Here is a 15,980-nt window from a genome sequence, read left to right as displayed (position 1 = left end):
ACAAAAAATACAAGTACATTATTTACAAAAACTTAAAGTAATAACATAATTTGTTTCTAAACACATTATATTATTGAGTACTTGCAAAAAAACTGTTCAGCATGTTGAAAAAATTAATTAATTTTAAAATAAATCACAGTCGCACCACATGACATTTTGTTAGGCCACAGCCAATTCATCTGGATGAAAAAACACTAAAATGACTTAATTTAAAATTTTAAGAGGAATTCACATGTACACAACATTCTAAATAAGTGAACAATTGCAAGAAACACTCTTATTTTTAGTATTTTAAAATTGGCCTGTTGAAATTCCTTATTCGTCATTGACCCATATATCATGTACACTGATAAGCCATAACATTAAAATCACCTCCTTGTTTCTACACACACTGTCCATTTTATCAGCTCCACTTACCATATAGAAGCACTTTGTAGTTCTACAATTACTGACTGTAGTTCATCTATTTCTCTGCATGCTTTGTTAGCCCCCTTTCACCCTGTTCTTCAATGGTCAGGACCACCACAGAGCAGGTATTATTTAGGTGGTGGATCATTCTCAGCACTGCAGTGACACTGACATGGTGGTGGTGTGTTAGTGTGTGTTGTGCTGGTGTCAGTTTTAAAATACAGTGTCCACTCACTGTCCACTCTATTAGACACCTTGAAGATGTAAAGTCAGAGACGATCGCTCATCTGTCGCTGCTGTTTGAGTCGGTCATCTTCTAGACCATTTATCAGTGGTCACAGGATGCTGCCCATGGGATGCTCTTGGCTGGATGTTTTTGGTTGGTGGACTATTCTCAGTCCAGCAGTGACAGTGAGGTGTTTAAAAACTCCATCAGCGCTGCTGTGTCTGATTCACTCGTACCAGCACAACACACACTAACACACCACCACCATCAATCGTCAGTGTCACTGCAGTGCTGAGAATGATCCACCACCCAAATAATACCTGCTCTGTGGTGGTCCTGTGGGGGTCCTGACCGTTGAAAAACAGCATGAAAGAGGGCTAACAAAGCATGCAGAGAAACAGATGGACTACAGTCAGTAATTGTAGAACTACAAAGTGCTTCTATATGGTAAGTGGAGCTGATAAAATGGACAGTGAATGTAGAAACAAGGAGGTGGTTTTAATGTGATGGCTGATTGGTGTACTAGCTCACTATGTGCATGGGTTTTATGTTGTTATTGTTGTATTACTATTGTTGTTGTTTTTCCGAAAATACGAATTTCTGTCATTCCAAACTCACATTTTAACAATTTAAGGTCTAAACTTGAATTTTTGGCACCAAGCATTATGACAGGTTGTGTTATCTTGTTACCCCTTAATCCAGATTTGTGTGGCAGAAAGCCAGTCAGTAGAGTGTAAATTCCCACTGCTCCAGAGTACAAGAGTGGTGTGATTTAAACCACTTCTGTCAGTTGCCACTGCTAGTGTAGACATTACTGGTCTGGTTATCTCTTCATCACAGCACCTGTTAGTGGGTGGGATATATTAGGCAGTAAGTGAACATTTTATCCTCAAAGTTGATGTTAGAAGCAGGAAAAATGGGCGAGCGTGAGGATCTGAGCGAGTTTGATAAGGGCCAAACTGTGATGGCTAGACGACTGGATAAGAGCTTCTCCAAAACTGCAGCTCTTGTGGTGTGTTTCTGGTCTGCAGTGGTCAGTATCTATGAAAAGTGGTCCAAGAAAGGAACAGTGGTAAACCGGTGACAGAGTCATGGGCAGCCAAGGCTCACTCATGGTCGTGTGGTCCGATCCAACAGACAAGCTACTGTAGCTGAAATTGCTGAAGAAGTTAATGCTGGTTTTGATAGAAAGGTGTCAGAATACACAGTGCATCGCCCTTTCATGGAAACGATATTCCCTGATAACTGTGACCTCTTTCAGCACATTAATGCGCCCTACCACAAAGCAAAAATGCTTCAGGAATGATTTGAGGAGCACAATGAGTTTGAGGAGTTGACTTGGCCTCCAAATTCCCCAGATCTCAATCCAATTGATCATCTGTGGGATGTACTGGACAAACAAATCTGATCCATGGAGGCCCCACTTCACAACTTACAGGAGTTAAAGGATCTGCTGCTAACATCCTGGTGCCAGATACCACAGCACACATTCAGGGGTCTAGTGGAGTCCATGTCTCAATTGGTCAGGGCTGTTTTGGCAGCAAAAGGGGGACCAACACAATATTAGGAAGGTGGTCATAATGTTATTCCTGATCGGTGTATACCAGGGATGGGCAATTACATTTTTCAAGGGGCCACATGAGAAACTGGGACACGGTGGCGCAGTGGGTTCAGTCCCTGTGTGTGTAGAATTTGCATGCTCTTCCTGTGTTTGCTTGGGTTTCCTGTGGGTGCTTCGATTTCCTGCCACAAGTCCAAAGACATGCAGTCAGGTCAACTGGAGCTGCTAAAATTGTCTGGCTGTGTGTGTCTGCCCTGTGATGGACTGGTGACCTGTCCGGGTGTTTCCTGTCTTTCGCTTAATGAATCCAACCCAGTGCGAACACCCGAGACAAAGAGGTGGTAAAACAGACAATAAATAAATAAATGAATATACACTGATCAGCCATAACATTAAAACCACCTCCTTGTTTCTACACTCACTGTCCATGTTATCAGCTCCACTTACCATATAGAAGCACTTTGTAGTTCTACAGTTACTGACTGTAGTCCATCTGTTTCTCTATGTACCTTTTTAACCTGCTTTCATGCTGTTCTTCAATGGTCATGACCCCCACAGGACCACTACAGAGCAGGTATTATTTAGGTGGTGGATCATTCTCAGCACTGCAGTGACACTGACATGGTGGTGGTGTGTTCGTGTGTGTTGTGCTAGTATGTGTGGATCAGACACAGCAGCGCTGCTGGAGTTTTTAAATACTGTGTCCACTCACTGTCCACTCTATTAGACACTCCTACCTAGTTGGTCCATCTTGTAGATGTAAAGTCAGAGACGATCGCGCATCTATTGCTGCTGTTTGAGTCGGTCATCTTCTAGACCTTCATCAGTGGTCAAAGGATGCTGCCCATGGGGCGCTGTTGGCTGGATATTTTTGGTTGGTGGACTATTCTCAGTCCAGTAGGGACAGTGAGGTGTTTAAGAACTCCATCAGCGCTGCTGTGTCTGATCCACTCATACCAGCACAACACACACTAACACACCACCACCATGTCAGTGTCACTGCAGTGCTGAGAATGATCCACCACCCAAATAATACCTGCTCTGTGGTGGTCCTGTGGGGGTCCTGACCATTGAAGAACAGCATGAAAGGGGGCTAACAAAGCATGCAGAGAAACAGATGGACTACAGTCAGTAATTGTAGAACTACAAAGTGCTTCTATATGGTAAGTGGGGCTGATAAAATGGACAGTGAGTGTAGAAACAATGGGGTGGTTTTAATGTTATGGCTGATCAGTGTATTGTGAAATGGACTTTGGTTCTCCCTTTAACATCAGTTTATGGATTGTGACTTTAAGGATCCACTTTCGTTTAGCCTGAAGTGTTGGTCTGGTCGTCTTTTTGAATTTATATAGAACGGCTTAGGTCGGGACTTCGCTTGCCAGTCAGGTTCTTCCACATTGGACTGATCAAACTATTTCCTTATAGACTGACCTGTGCATGAAGGTGTTGTTATGCTGATTTAGCAGAGACTCATTGTAGTTACGCTTCATCACTACAGGAATCTGTTTCCACAGCTCCAGAGTCTAGCAGTGGTGTGCTTTATGAGTTTTTGCTTGGTTTGGTATATTTACAGCATTTAGCAGATGCTCTTATACAAAGTGACTTGCATAATTGCTTTATCATTACCTTAATTTCCTTTGGGATTAATAAAGTATCTATCTACACCGATGAGGCATAACATTATGACCACCTCCTTGTTTCTACACTCACTGTCCATTTTATCAGCTCCACTTACCATATAGAAGCACTTTGTAGCTCTACAATTACTGACTGTTGTCCATCTGTTTCTCTACATACTTTTTTAGCCTGCTTTCACCCTGTTCTTTAGTGGTCAGGACCCCCACAGGTCCACTACAGAGCAGGTATTATTTGGGTGGTGGATCATTCTCAACACTGCAGTGACACTGACATGGTGGTGGTGTGTTAGTGTGTGTTGTGCTGGTATGAGTGGATCAGACACAGCAGTGTCACTGCTGGACTGAGAATAGTCCACAACCAAAAATATCTAGCCAACAGCGCCCCATGGGCAGCGCCCTGTGACCACTGATGAAGGTCTAGAAGATGACCAACTCAAACAGCAGCAGTAGATGAGCGATCGTCTCTGACTTAACATCTACAAGGTGGACCAACTAGGTAGGAGTGTCTAATAGAGTGGACAGTGAGTGGACACGGTATTTAAAAACTCCAGTACAACACACACTAACACACCACCACCATGTCAGTGTCACTGCAGTGCTGAAAATGATCCACCACCCAAATAATATCTGCTCTGTGGTGGTCCTGTGGGGGTCCTGACCATTGAAGAACAGAATGAAAGGGGGCTTAAAAAGTATGTAGAGACACAGATGGACTACAGTCAGTAATTGTAGAACTACAGAGTGCTTCTATATGGTAAGTGGAGCTGATAAAATGGACAATGAGTGTAGAAACAGGGAGGTGGTCATAATGTTATGCCTAATCGGTGTATCTATCTATCCATCCATCAGTAAATATTTCTTTATTTTCACACAAGTAGACACCAGACTAAGAGTTTAAATCGGCTGAAACCCTCAGGTGGCGCTCTGCCATCCGGCTAGCCTGGGCAGCTACATGAACAACGATTGGCTGTTGTTCATACAGGATGAGAACCAGACCAGGTTTCCTCATAATTGGTGCAATTGCGACCTCTCCTGGCTGATTGATGGCGCCTGCGCAGAGTTGGGGAATAATGCTGAACAGGGTGTGGCTCTTTATTCACAAGGCTAATCTGCATATGAACTCGCCTCGTGCAGGGGAAAAGATGCAGCCGGTACTGCTCATGTGTCGGAGGGGGCGTGTGTCAGTTGCGAAGCTCCTCAGTCACCACTGGAGGGTTGTATCGGTAGAGCGGTAGCGAATATATACAGACTGCTTTGTACAGTATTTTCACAGACCCTTTTAATTCTTTGTATTTTTTTTATTTTGAACTTTTCGCTCCTTGTTTTTGTAATTGCTATCTGGCCCAGTTTGGGGGAGGACCCTTTTCTGTTCGAGCATGACCGTGCCCGCTATTTGTTGTTTTGTAATTGGTACCTTGCACCACTCTTCCTTCCCTTTCCTTATGTGGCTTTCGCTGCTGTTTGAACATGTTTACATGTTGTTTTTGTGTCCTCAGTAATACTGTAACTTGCCCACAGCAATCCGAAAAAATCCATTGCCCAGCTTTCACTTTCCGGAGTCCTTTTTGACCAGTCGAAAAGAGAACCAAGTTGAAAAGGGGTTTACAGAATTACAGGATTGAATTATTGAGACAAGATTTATGTTGGATTGTTTTTATTTAGTCTGCTTTCGCCAAATATAACCACACATTGCAACAGCACTAAAAACAAACAACAGCTTATATTTCTTAATGAAGATGCATTGAAGTTGTATTAGCCTTTTCCCACCCTTCCTATGCCCCGCCCTGCTGGCCCAGTGGGTCTCTTTACATATACACCGATCAACCATAACATTAAAACCACCTCCTTGTTTCTACACTCACTGTCCATTTTATCAGCTCCACTTACCATATAGAAGCACTTTGTAGTTCTACAATTACTAACTGTTGTCCATCTGTTTCTCTGCCTGCTTTGTTAGCCTCCTTTCATGCTGTTCTTCAATGGTCAGGACTCTCCCTGGTCCACTACAGAGCAGGTATTATTTGGGTGGTGGATCATTCTCAGCACTGCGGTGACACTGACATGGTGGTGGTGTGTTCGTGTGTGTTGTGCTGGTATGAGTGGATAAGACACAGCAGTGTCACTGCTGGACTGAGAATCGTCCACCAACCAAAAATATCCAGCCAGCAGCGTCCTGTGACCACTGATGAAGGTCTAGAAGATGATCAACTCAAACAGCAGCAATAGATGAGCGATCGTCTCTGACTTTACATCTACAAGGTGAACCAATTAGGTAGGAGTGTCTAATAGAGTGGACAGTGAGTGGACACGGTATTTAAAAACTCCAGCAGCGCTGCTGTGTCTGATCCACTCATACCAGCACAACACACACTAACACACCACCACCATGTCAGTGTCACTGCAGTGCTGAGGATGTTCCAACACCTAAATAATACCTGCTCTGTGGTGGACCAGGGAGAGTCCTGACCATTGAAAACAGCATGAAATGGGGCTAACAAAGCATGCAGAGAAACAGATGGACTACAGTCAGTAATTATAGAACTACAAAGTGCTTCTATATGGTAAGTGGAGCTGATAAAATGGAGAGTGAGTGTAGAAACAAGGAGGTGGTTTTAATGTTATTGCTATCATCATTCAAATTTGTAGAATTAGTTTGGGGAAGGCCCTTTTCTGTTCTAGCATGGCTGTACCCAGTGCACAAAGCCATAAAGTCCATAAAGGCATGGTTGGGTTTGGTGAGTTTGGTGTGGAAGAACTTGACTGGCTTGACTTTTTTTCCTTATTGTGTATACTATAATATATAAGCATAAACATATATTTTAAACAATGAGAAATATAAAATGACGCTCAGTGTTAACAATTTAGTTTTAGCCGCACCTACGTGCATCTGAACACTTATTGAGGTGAAACTGAACTAGTGGTGTTGTGGTTATGCAGGAACACATTCACACGCACACACACATCTCCTCTACATACAGAAACTTTATTCCAGTGCAATAATGTTAACATGTCAACATGCCCCGGCTTTGGTTGGCTCTCACTTTGGCAAAGGTGCCAGGAATACTGGAGTCTTGCCAGGCTAAGATATTTGTCCTCATTAGCCTTCCATTAGTCGTCTTTCTTGGCAAGTGGCATTCACTTCTTCACTCGGCGATTGAGATGCTTCATTTCCCCTTCTTTGTTCTCTTTGCTGCTAGTTTCAGAATCAGAAACAAAGTCAAGAATAGAAGGTTCAGCGTCCGTATTTATGGTTGGGGTGGCACTGCTTCGGTTACAGAGACTGTCAGATTAGCTGAAGAACAGTGTGTAGAGAGCTTCATGGAATGGGTCTCCATGGCCGAGCAGCTGCATCCAAGCCTAACATCACCAAGTGCAATGCAAAGCGTCGGATGCAGTGGTGTAAAGCACGCCGCCACTGGACTCTAGAGCAGTGGAGACGTGTTCTTCTCCGTCTGGCAATCCGATGGACGAGTCTGGGTTTGGCGGTTGCCAGGAGAACTGCGAGACTGCCGCTCTGATTAAGGAGAACGAATCTAACCCACGCCCCCTCCGACACGTGAGCAGCAGCCGTATGCATTTTGTCACCTACACTTGACGAGTGCAATGTGGATCAGCACTGTGTACGGAGAGACACATCCTGAGAGCACTCTTTCCTCGTTTCTGTGCAGGCGCCATCAATCAGCCAGCAGAGGCCGTAATTGCATTAGTTATGAGAGAGACCCTATCCGGCTTTTTAATATCCCAGCCCTATCTGAATATGTGGCTGCTCAGCCCAGCCGTCAGGCAGAGCTGAAATTCGATACGATGTATTCGAGATCCCAGCTCTGGTGATCAGCGTGTGTTTTACCGCTGCGCCACCTGAGCGGCCGAGAATTTCACTTTTGACTTATTCGTGACTGTGTAAACCTAATGTACTCATTTTTATTTTGCACAGGAAATTAAATCTGAGAAAGAACCACTGAAGAAAGAAAAGCATCCAGACTTGTTACCAGGTACATGCAAATATTTAGTCTATCCCTGAAAAAAGTACCTCATTATTATTATTATTAAACCAGGCTCTGTATACTGTATAAAATGATTTGTTGCGTATGTGCTTCGTCCGTTTTGTCGTCAGGAGAGGTCGTGTTCTGCAGTGCGAACACCATTCTCAAACACACTCACGATGACGTCTCTCAGCGGGGGATCTTCGGAACACTCCTCTGCACCAATTTCCGGGTCTCGTTCGTCAGCGACGAGACGCCACAGGACGACACGGTAAGGACACCCGGGGTCTGTCTGAAAACCTAGTGAGCTGCCTTGCTGCCTAATGCCTACCTGGGCAGCTGCCTGAGCAGAGTGATTCTAATAAGACATTGAACTCGTAAGGCAGATTATTTAGACACACTACTATTATTTAGACAGCAATGACGGCAATTACCTCATGCCATTCAAACTCATGGGTTGAGGTGGCACAACTCACTAGCATGCCACCTAACATCTTGCTCCATGTACCACAAACAAGCCTGATTAATTAATAATGAATAATATTAATAATTAAATGACACTTGTATAATGACACTATATTTGTGCCGCAGTGAATGCTGGGATTGCATTCACTGCTAAGGAAGCATTAGATGCTCCCTCATCATTCAGTCAGATTATCGGTCAGAATTAAGGCACCTTAGTAGGCAGCATTTTAATATATCTAAGAATTTAGACATGCCTTCTTCTCGGGAGTAGAGAAATCACTAGATTTTCAGGCAGACCCAGGATGTTGCTTGGTCTCACTTGAGCCTTCTTATTGGTGATATTGACTAACTACAGCTGGTTACTATTTGTGCCTTGTAAATAAGGCTAGTTTGATTTTACCCATTAAAAAGTACATGAAACATCGTTGACAAAAGAAAAAGAACAGCAGGTAGATCATTAACCTTTATTTACACCCACCCACTGAAGTCCCAATAAATCATTGAAAGGCTTTTTATAAAAAGCTACATGAAGGACACCTTTTCCTAGATGTCATTTGTTTGGTCCAGCAGCAATGACCTCTGGATAAATATGTAGTGAGTTCCCCCCCACACGCCAGCCGATTGCAACAACATTTTGGTTGTAGGATAGGAAAGGGTTCAAATCCCACCTGCCGTTATAGAAATCTCTTTTCCATACTAGTGCATGTAAACCTTAGGGCAAATGAACCATAATGGTAATAATAGTATTTATGTCCAATATTTATATTGGCTTTATGTACCCCGCCCTCCCCCCACACAAATACACTTCCTGTGCCTGTGTAAATAAGGCTAGTTTGATTGCACCCATTAAATAGTACCTCAAACAGTGGTCATAAAAAAGTGTACACCCGCCCACAGAAATACCAATAAAACTACAAGCTACAAGGAGGACATGCTTTCCTAGATGTCATTTGTTTGGGCCAGCAGGAATGGATAAATACAGTATCTCACAAGAGTACACCCCTCACATTTCTGCAAATATTTCATTATATCTTTTCATGGGACAACACTATAGAAATGAAACTTGGATATAACTTAGAGTAGTCAGTGTACAACTTGTATAGCAGTGTAGATTTACTGTCTTCTGAAAATAACTCAGCACACAGCCATTAATGTCTAAATAGCTGGCAACACAAGTGAGTACACTTCACAGTGAACATGTCCAAATTGTGCCCAATTGTGTCGTTGTGCCTCCCTGGTGTCATGTGTCAAGGTCCCAGGTGTAAATGGGGAGCAGGGCTGTTAAATTTGGTGTTTTGGGTACAATTCTCTCATACTGGCCACTGGATATTCAACATGGCACCTCATGGCAAAGAACTCTCTGAGGATGTGAGAAATAGAATTGTTGCTCTCCACAAAGATGGCCTGGGCTATAAGAAGATTGCTAACACCCTGAAACTGAGCTACAGCATGGTGGCCAAGGTCATACAGCGGTTTTCCAGGACAGGTTCCACTCAGAACAGGCTTCGTCAGGGTCGACCAAAGTTGAGTCCACGTGTTCAGCATCATATCCAGAGGTTGGCTTAAAAAAATAGACACAAGTGCTGCCAGCATTGATGCAGAGGTTGAAGAAGTGGGAGGTCAGCCTGTCAGTGCTCAGACATACACCACACACTGCATCAACTCAGTCTGCATGACCATCATCCCTACTTACATGAATTCCAACATGTACTATGACATTCTGAGGCAGAGCATGATCCCCTCCTTTCGAAAACTGGGCTGCATGGCAGTTTTCCAACACGATAAAGACCCCAAACACATCTCCAAGATGACAACTGCCTTGTTGAAGGAAGCTGAAGGTAAAGGTGATGGACTAAACCCAATTGAGCACCTGTGGGGCATCCTTGTGGAGGAGCGCAAGGCATCTAACATCCACCAGCTCTGTGATGTCATCATGGAGGAGAAGAGGAGGATTCCAGTAGCAACCTGTGCAGCTCTGGTGAATTCCATGCCCAAGAGGGTTAAGTCAGTGCTAGATAATAATGGTGAGCACACAAAATATTGACACTTTGGGCACAATTTGGACTGTGGGGTGTACTCACTTGTGTTGCCAGCCATTTAGATATTAATGGCTGTGTGTTGAGTTATTTTCAGAAGACAGTAAATCTACACTGCTATACAAGCTGTACACTGACTACTCTAAGTTATATCCAAGTTTCATTTCTATAGTGTTGTCCCATGAAAAGATATAATAAAATATTTGCAGAAATGTGAGGGGTGTACTCACTTTTGTGAGATACTGTATGTAGGGAGTTTCCCCCACACGCCAGCCAATTGCAACATACTGGTCTGGGTTGGTAAGGCTGACTAAGTAGGAAAGGGATCAATTCCCAAATCCAATAAAAATGTCTCTTTCTTACAAGAACATGTAAACCTATAATAATAATAATAGTATTTATGTCCAATATTTCTATTGCCTTTAAAAACCCAAACCCCACCCCTTCCTTGTCTGTGTAAGTAAGGATAGTTTGCACTCATTAAAAAGTACCTGAAACAGGGGGCCGCTCAGGTGGCGCAGTGGTAAAAATGCACGCTAGAACACCAGAGCTGGGATCTCGAATACATCGTATCGAGTCTCAGCTCTGCCTGCCGGCTGGGCTGAATGGCCGCATGAAAAACGATTGGCCTGTTGTTCATATAGGGGTGGGATATTAAAAAAGTTGAATGGAGCTTCTTTTTATGGTGCAACTATGACCTCTGCTGGCTGATTGATGGCGCCTGCACAGAGATGAGGAAAGAGTGCGCTGATCAAGGTGTGTCTCTCCGTACACAGTGCTGATCCGCACTGCACTCGTCAAGTGTAGGTGATGAGATGCATACGGCTGCTGCCCACGTGTCAGAGGGGGCGTGGGTTAGCTTGGTTCTCCTCAATCAGACCCGGGGTCGGCATTAGTGGAGAGGAACCATGATGCAAAAGATTGTAACGACATTTCGGTCTGGGCCGGCGGGGCTGACTAAGATAGGAAAGGGTTCAAATCCCAACTGCCATTAAAAATGTGTGTTCCTTACATGTGCGTAGGAGTGTCTAATAGAGTGGACAGTCAGTGGACATGGTATTTAAAAACTCCATCAGCGCTGCTGTGTCTGATCCACTCATACCAGCACAACACACACTAACACACCACCACCATGTCAGTGCAGTGCTGAGATTGATCGACCACCTAAATAATACCTGCCCTGTGGGGGTCCTGACCATTAAAGAACAGGGTGAAAGCAGGTAAAAAGGTATGTAGAGAAACAGATGGACTACAGTCAGTAATTGTAGAACTACAAAGTGCTTCTATATGGTAAGTGGAGCTGATAAAATGGACAGTGAGTGTAGAAACCAGGAGGTGGTTTTAATGTTATGGCTGATCAGTGTAGTAAAGCTGGCTCACAGGGATAGTAATTGGAAGGTCACTGGTTCAAGCCCCACATCTGCCAGGTTGCTACTGTTGGGCCCTTGTATATGGTTGTATATCTCAATTGTCCACTAAATGCTGAAAATGTAAATGTAAGTCTCCTAAAATGTCAAACACAAAGTGAAAAGGGATCTGTGTCTAGTTACTTTTACTTTAGGTGCATAGAAGGAAGTTGTGTGTGTGATTCAACCCCTGGTAAAGGAGCCTTGCATACATATTTGATTAGTCAAGCAACCACTTCTGCTTTTTTGTTATTATTTTGTGACTAATATCACTGCAAGCGGACTGTAGCACATCTGTGGTGCTTAATCTGACTGTACAGTAAGTTGTGACTGTGAGTTTCAGTTCTTGAGGTTTAGGTTGATCTGATACTGTGTATAAAAGTGGGAAGTACAATTCTGTCATTGTAGTTGGTTTCACAAACAGCTGGCGGGGTGAAAATAGAAGCAGGAAATAAAGCTACCCGACCAGACAGCAGAAAATTGTGTAAACACAGAGTGTGACAGATGTGCTGTTTTTTAAATAGGTAATATGTTTGTTCAGTACTGCTTGGACAAATGGTGACCTATTATATACACCGACCAGGCATAACATAATAACCACTGACAGGTGAAGTGAATAACACTGATCATCTCGTCATCACGGCACTTATTAGTAGGTGGGATATATTACACACCAAGTGAACATTTTATCCTCAGAGTTGATTTTAGAAGCAGGAAAAATGGGCGAGCGTGAGGATTTGAGCGAGTTTGACAAGGACCAAATTAGGGATGCATCAATTCGCTTGTTAAGTGTGACGTCACCCGTCATTTCCGGGGCCAAACGAACCTAATCGCAAACGCAAACAACTATAGCTAAACCTGTGAACCTTTTTATATATATATTGTAAGATCCATATTGCACTAATTGTAATGATCTATGTTTATTGTCATAAATATTTTCTGTTTGGTTAAAGAATACTTATTTGAGGTGACTTGGTATTTCAGCTATTGATTATTTTTCCTGGTAATCAGTGTATGCTGTTATTCATTAGTCCTCTTCGGTGGAGCCTGCGGGGGACAGAATTGTACTGACTCTATATACTGACAATATTTATCAAATATACGGAAAGAAAGAGGACGTGGAGCAACAGATTTATGATCGTAGTTTTGTTTGTTATACGCCAATTGCGAACATAGTGAGTTTTTATAAGAAACTTGGATTAACGGATAAGTCAATGTAAGAAGAAAGCTAAAATAAATTCTGTTTGTGGAAAACTTAAGGAACTCGTGTTGCTGTCGTTGGAAATTGGATTTACAAACATTACCCGAGTCATAAATGTCTAGTCCTTCTCAATAGCGGTCTGGACGAGAAAAGGTCTTATTATATACATATATTTTATATATATATATATATATATATATATATATATATATATATTAGAAACATACATTAAGGTACAAATAAGACAAGATGTGCAGTACACTAGTGCACTTCAGGTAATCTGAATATCATGAAAAGTTCATGTCATTATTTCATGTCACCTCATCAAGAGGTAAGCGGTCATATTTTTAATTCATTACATGAAAACTGACATTTCTAACTCTGGTTTTACTTTTAATCAGTATAGCTTATAGCTTATATAGTAAAAATCCAGAATCTCACATTATTATATGAAATAAAAAAAAAAGCTTGAAACACGTGTAATGAATATACAATGACTGTTTACCTTTTTACATTGAATTTTGAACAAAAATATTACTTCATGATATCTAATCGCAAGAAAAGCGGTAAAAAGACAGTTGGGTAGTTTTTTTTCGACTCGGACCTGTTGAAGCAGTACGGCACACAGCACTGTGGCATATTGAAAATACGAGGGACTCGGCCAACTTGGACCCGGATGTGACGTATCATAAGGTCGACACGTCACCACTTAACAAGCGGATACCATTTTTTCCCAACCGAGTACAAGTACATGTATTTTTGTACTTGCCGATACCGATACTGATACCAATACCTATTGGATCAGATATCTGACATGCTAGAAAACTCGATCCGGTCGCCGAGCGCCGAACGCCGAGTTGCTCCCGAGCCGGCAAATCTAGCGCCGACCAGTCGCCGAGCGAAAATCAGGGCCAAAATCGTGTAGTGTGAACTAGGCATAACGCAGCAATGTGCACTAGGCACACAGTATCGGATGTTTAGTATCGAGTACAAGTTAATGAGCGCGGTATCGGGCAAATACCCGATACCAGTATCGGGTACGGGTATCGGGTACTCATGCATCTCTAGACCAAATTGTCATGGCTAGATGACTGGGGCTCTTGTGGGGTGTCGGTATCTATCAAAGTGGTCCAAAAAAGGAACAGTGGTAAACCGGTGACAGGGTCATGGGCGGCCAAGGCTCATTGATGCACGTGGTGAGCGATCCAACAGACGAGCTACTGTACCTCAAATTGCTGAAGAAGTTAATGCAGGTTCTGATAGAAAGGTGTCAAAATACACAGAGCATCACCATTTGTTGTGTATGGGGCTGCATAGCCGCAGACCACTCAGGGTGCCCATGCTGACCCCTGTCCACCTCCAAAAGCACCAAGAATGGGCACATGAGCTTCTGATTTGGACCACGGAGCAATGGAAGAAGGTGGCCTGGTCTGATGAATCACGTTTGCTTACCTGGGGAACACATGGCACCAGGATGCACTATGGGAAAAAGGCAAGCCGGTGGAGGCAGTGTGATGCTTTGGGCAACGTTCTGCTAGGAAACCTTGGGTCCTGCCACCCATGTGGCTGTTACTTTGACACAACAACGAGTTCGAGGTGTTGACTTGGCCTCCAAATTCCCCAGATCTCAATCTAATCGAGCATCTGTGGGATGTGCTGGACAAACAAGTCCGATCCATGTAGGCCCCACCTCATGAGCAGCAAGGCAGCTCAGTAGGTTTTTAGACAGACCCTAAGTATGCCAAGATCTGACATCATAGCTATTGCACATCACCAGTTTGACTTGACTTTTAATGGTTAAAATTGGTACCAATTAGTTGCTCTCTTTCCTTTTGTTTTCCAGAGTCAACACTTTAAGAATAAGCTGTATGGAGAAAATGACGTTCCTCTAATGTGTGTAGACAACATCTACGGAGGTAATTTATATATATATACATGAACGTACTTCTAATCTGTAACCATGAAGTTTATAGTCATACCACTGTACATGGGTCAAGTCTAGCATCAGAATCATATCATGTCCTTTATTTATGCATTTCCCCCCAATTTAGTGTAGTCAGTTTGTCTTCTGCTGCTGTGGGATCCCTGATTGCAGTCAAGGAGGGTATATTGCTGCTCACGCGTAGCTCTTAGTCGAACCCTCTTTCACCCATGCACTCTGCACAGGCACCTCTTTATCTGCTAATCAGGGTCCTTACACAGCGTTTGAAGACCCCGCCCATATAGTCCGGCCATCCCGCCCTGGCAGAGAAGTGTCTGCTGCAGGCACTGCCTACTATGCCTGCTAGATGCCTCCCAGTCGACCGGTAGCAACGCCGAGTTTCGAACCGAGGAGCTCAGAATCTCGGCGCTGGTGTTCCAGCGGAATTCCCCGCATTTCAAACATTTTTTGTGATCCCACACGTGTTAGTGTTTACCGTCTGTCGTTCACATTTATTTGTTTCACAGTTTACGATGACAAGAAAAAGCTGATCACTGGTGGCATGCTGAAAAATAAAAACCCCTCAAAAATGATCATCCACTGTAAAGACCTGCGTGTTTTGCAGTTCGGTTTAACCTTCACCAAAGAAGAGGATGCCAAGAAGGTATTATAATAAAATGTTTGTTTCCTCCTCTTTCTATTACTTGTAGACTTTTTGTATTGTTTGTTATGCAGTGCGTTCTTATTATTTGTGGGACAGTGGTAGCCTAGTGCAGGGGTTTTCAACCTGTCTGGGGGGGTGCGAGTGCCTGACCAGGGGGCGTGGCATTACGAGATTTTTTTACTAAAACTAAAGCAATTCATGTTTCACCCACGGGAGACATATTTGATTATTCTCACTGACCACGCTCACACGCACGTTTAATGTTATTCAGTTCAGTCTGAAAAAACCTTAAAAATAGTGCAAACAGTGAAGATAAACCGGTGACGAAAGCAACGACGCGTGTGTGTTTTTAAGAGAGATGCTCTGTTCACAGTATCGATATAAGTGATTCAGGAGTCGATTCATTTTAAGCGCAGCGTAAGTTTCTCTTCTCAGTCATCTCTCCATTTTTACTGTTATTAATGAATGTCGC

The 15,980-nt window shown here is 43.2% G+C and overlaps 1 protein-coding gene across 1 annotated transcript in view; it reads left to right on the top strand.

Annotated features, from left to right (window-relative positions):
- The window catches only part of mtmr12 (myotubularin related protein 12), a 38,353-nt gene that overhangs the window by 2,780 nt on the left and 19,593 nt on the right, over positions 1-15,980 (top strand). Inside the window, exons 2-5 of the mRNA XM_063017898.1 lie at positions 7,767-7,824; positions 7,947-8,086; positions 14,767-14,839; positions 15,372-15,508. Coding sequence (XP_062873968.1) covers positions 7,767-7,824; positions 7,947-8,086; positions 14,767-14,839; positions 15,372-15,508 — 408 coding nt within the window. The remainder of the gene's footprint in view (positions 1-7,766; positions 7,825-7,946; positions 8,087-14,766; positions 14,840-15,371; positions 15,509-15,980) is intronic.

Source organism: Trichomycterus rosablanca, chromosome 21 (genome assembly GCF_030014385.1).
Source record: "Trichomycterus rosablanca isolate fTriRos1 chromosome 21, fTriRos1.hap1, whole genome shotgun sequence".
NCBI classification, from domain to species: Eukaryota; Metazoa; Chordata; class Actinopteri; order Siluriformes; family Trichomycteridae; genus Trichomycterus; species Trichomycterus rosablanca.
Note: the sequence above shows the minus strand (reverse complement) of the source record. Positions and strands in the feature narration are given on the sequence as shown.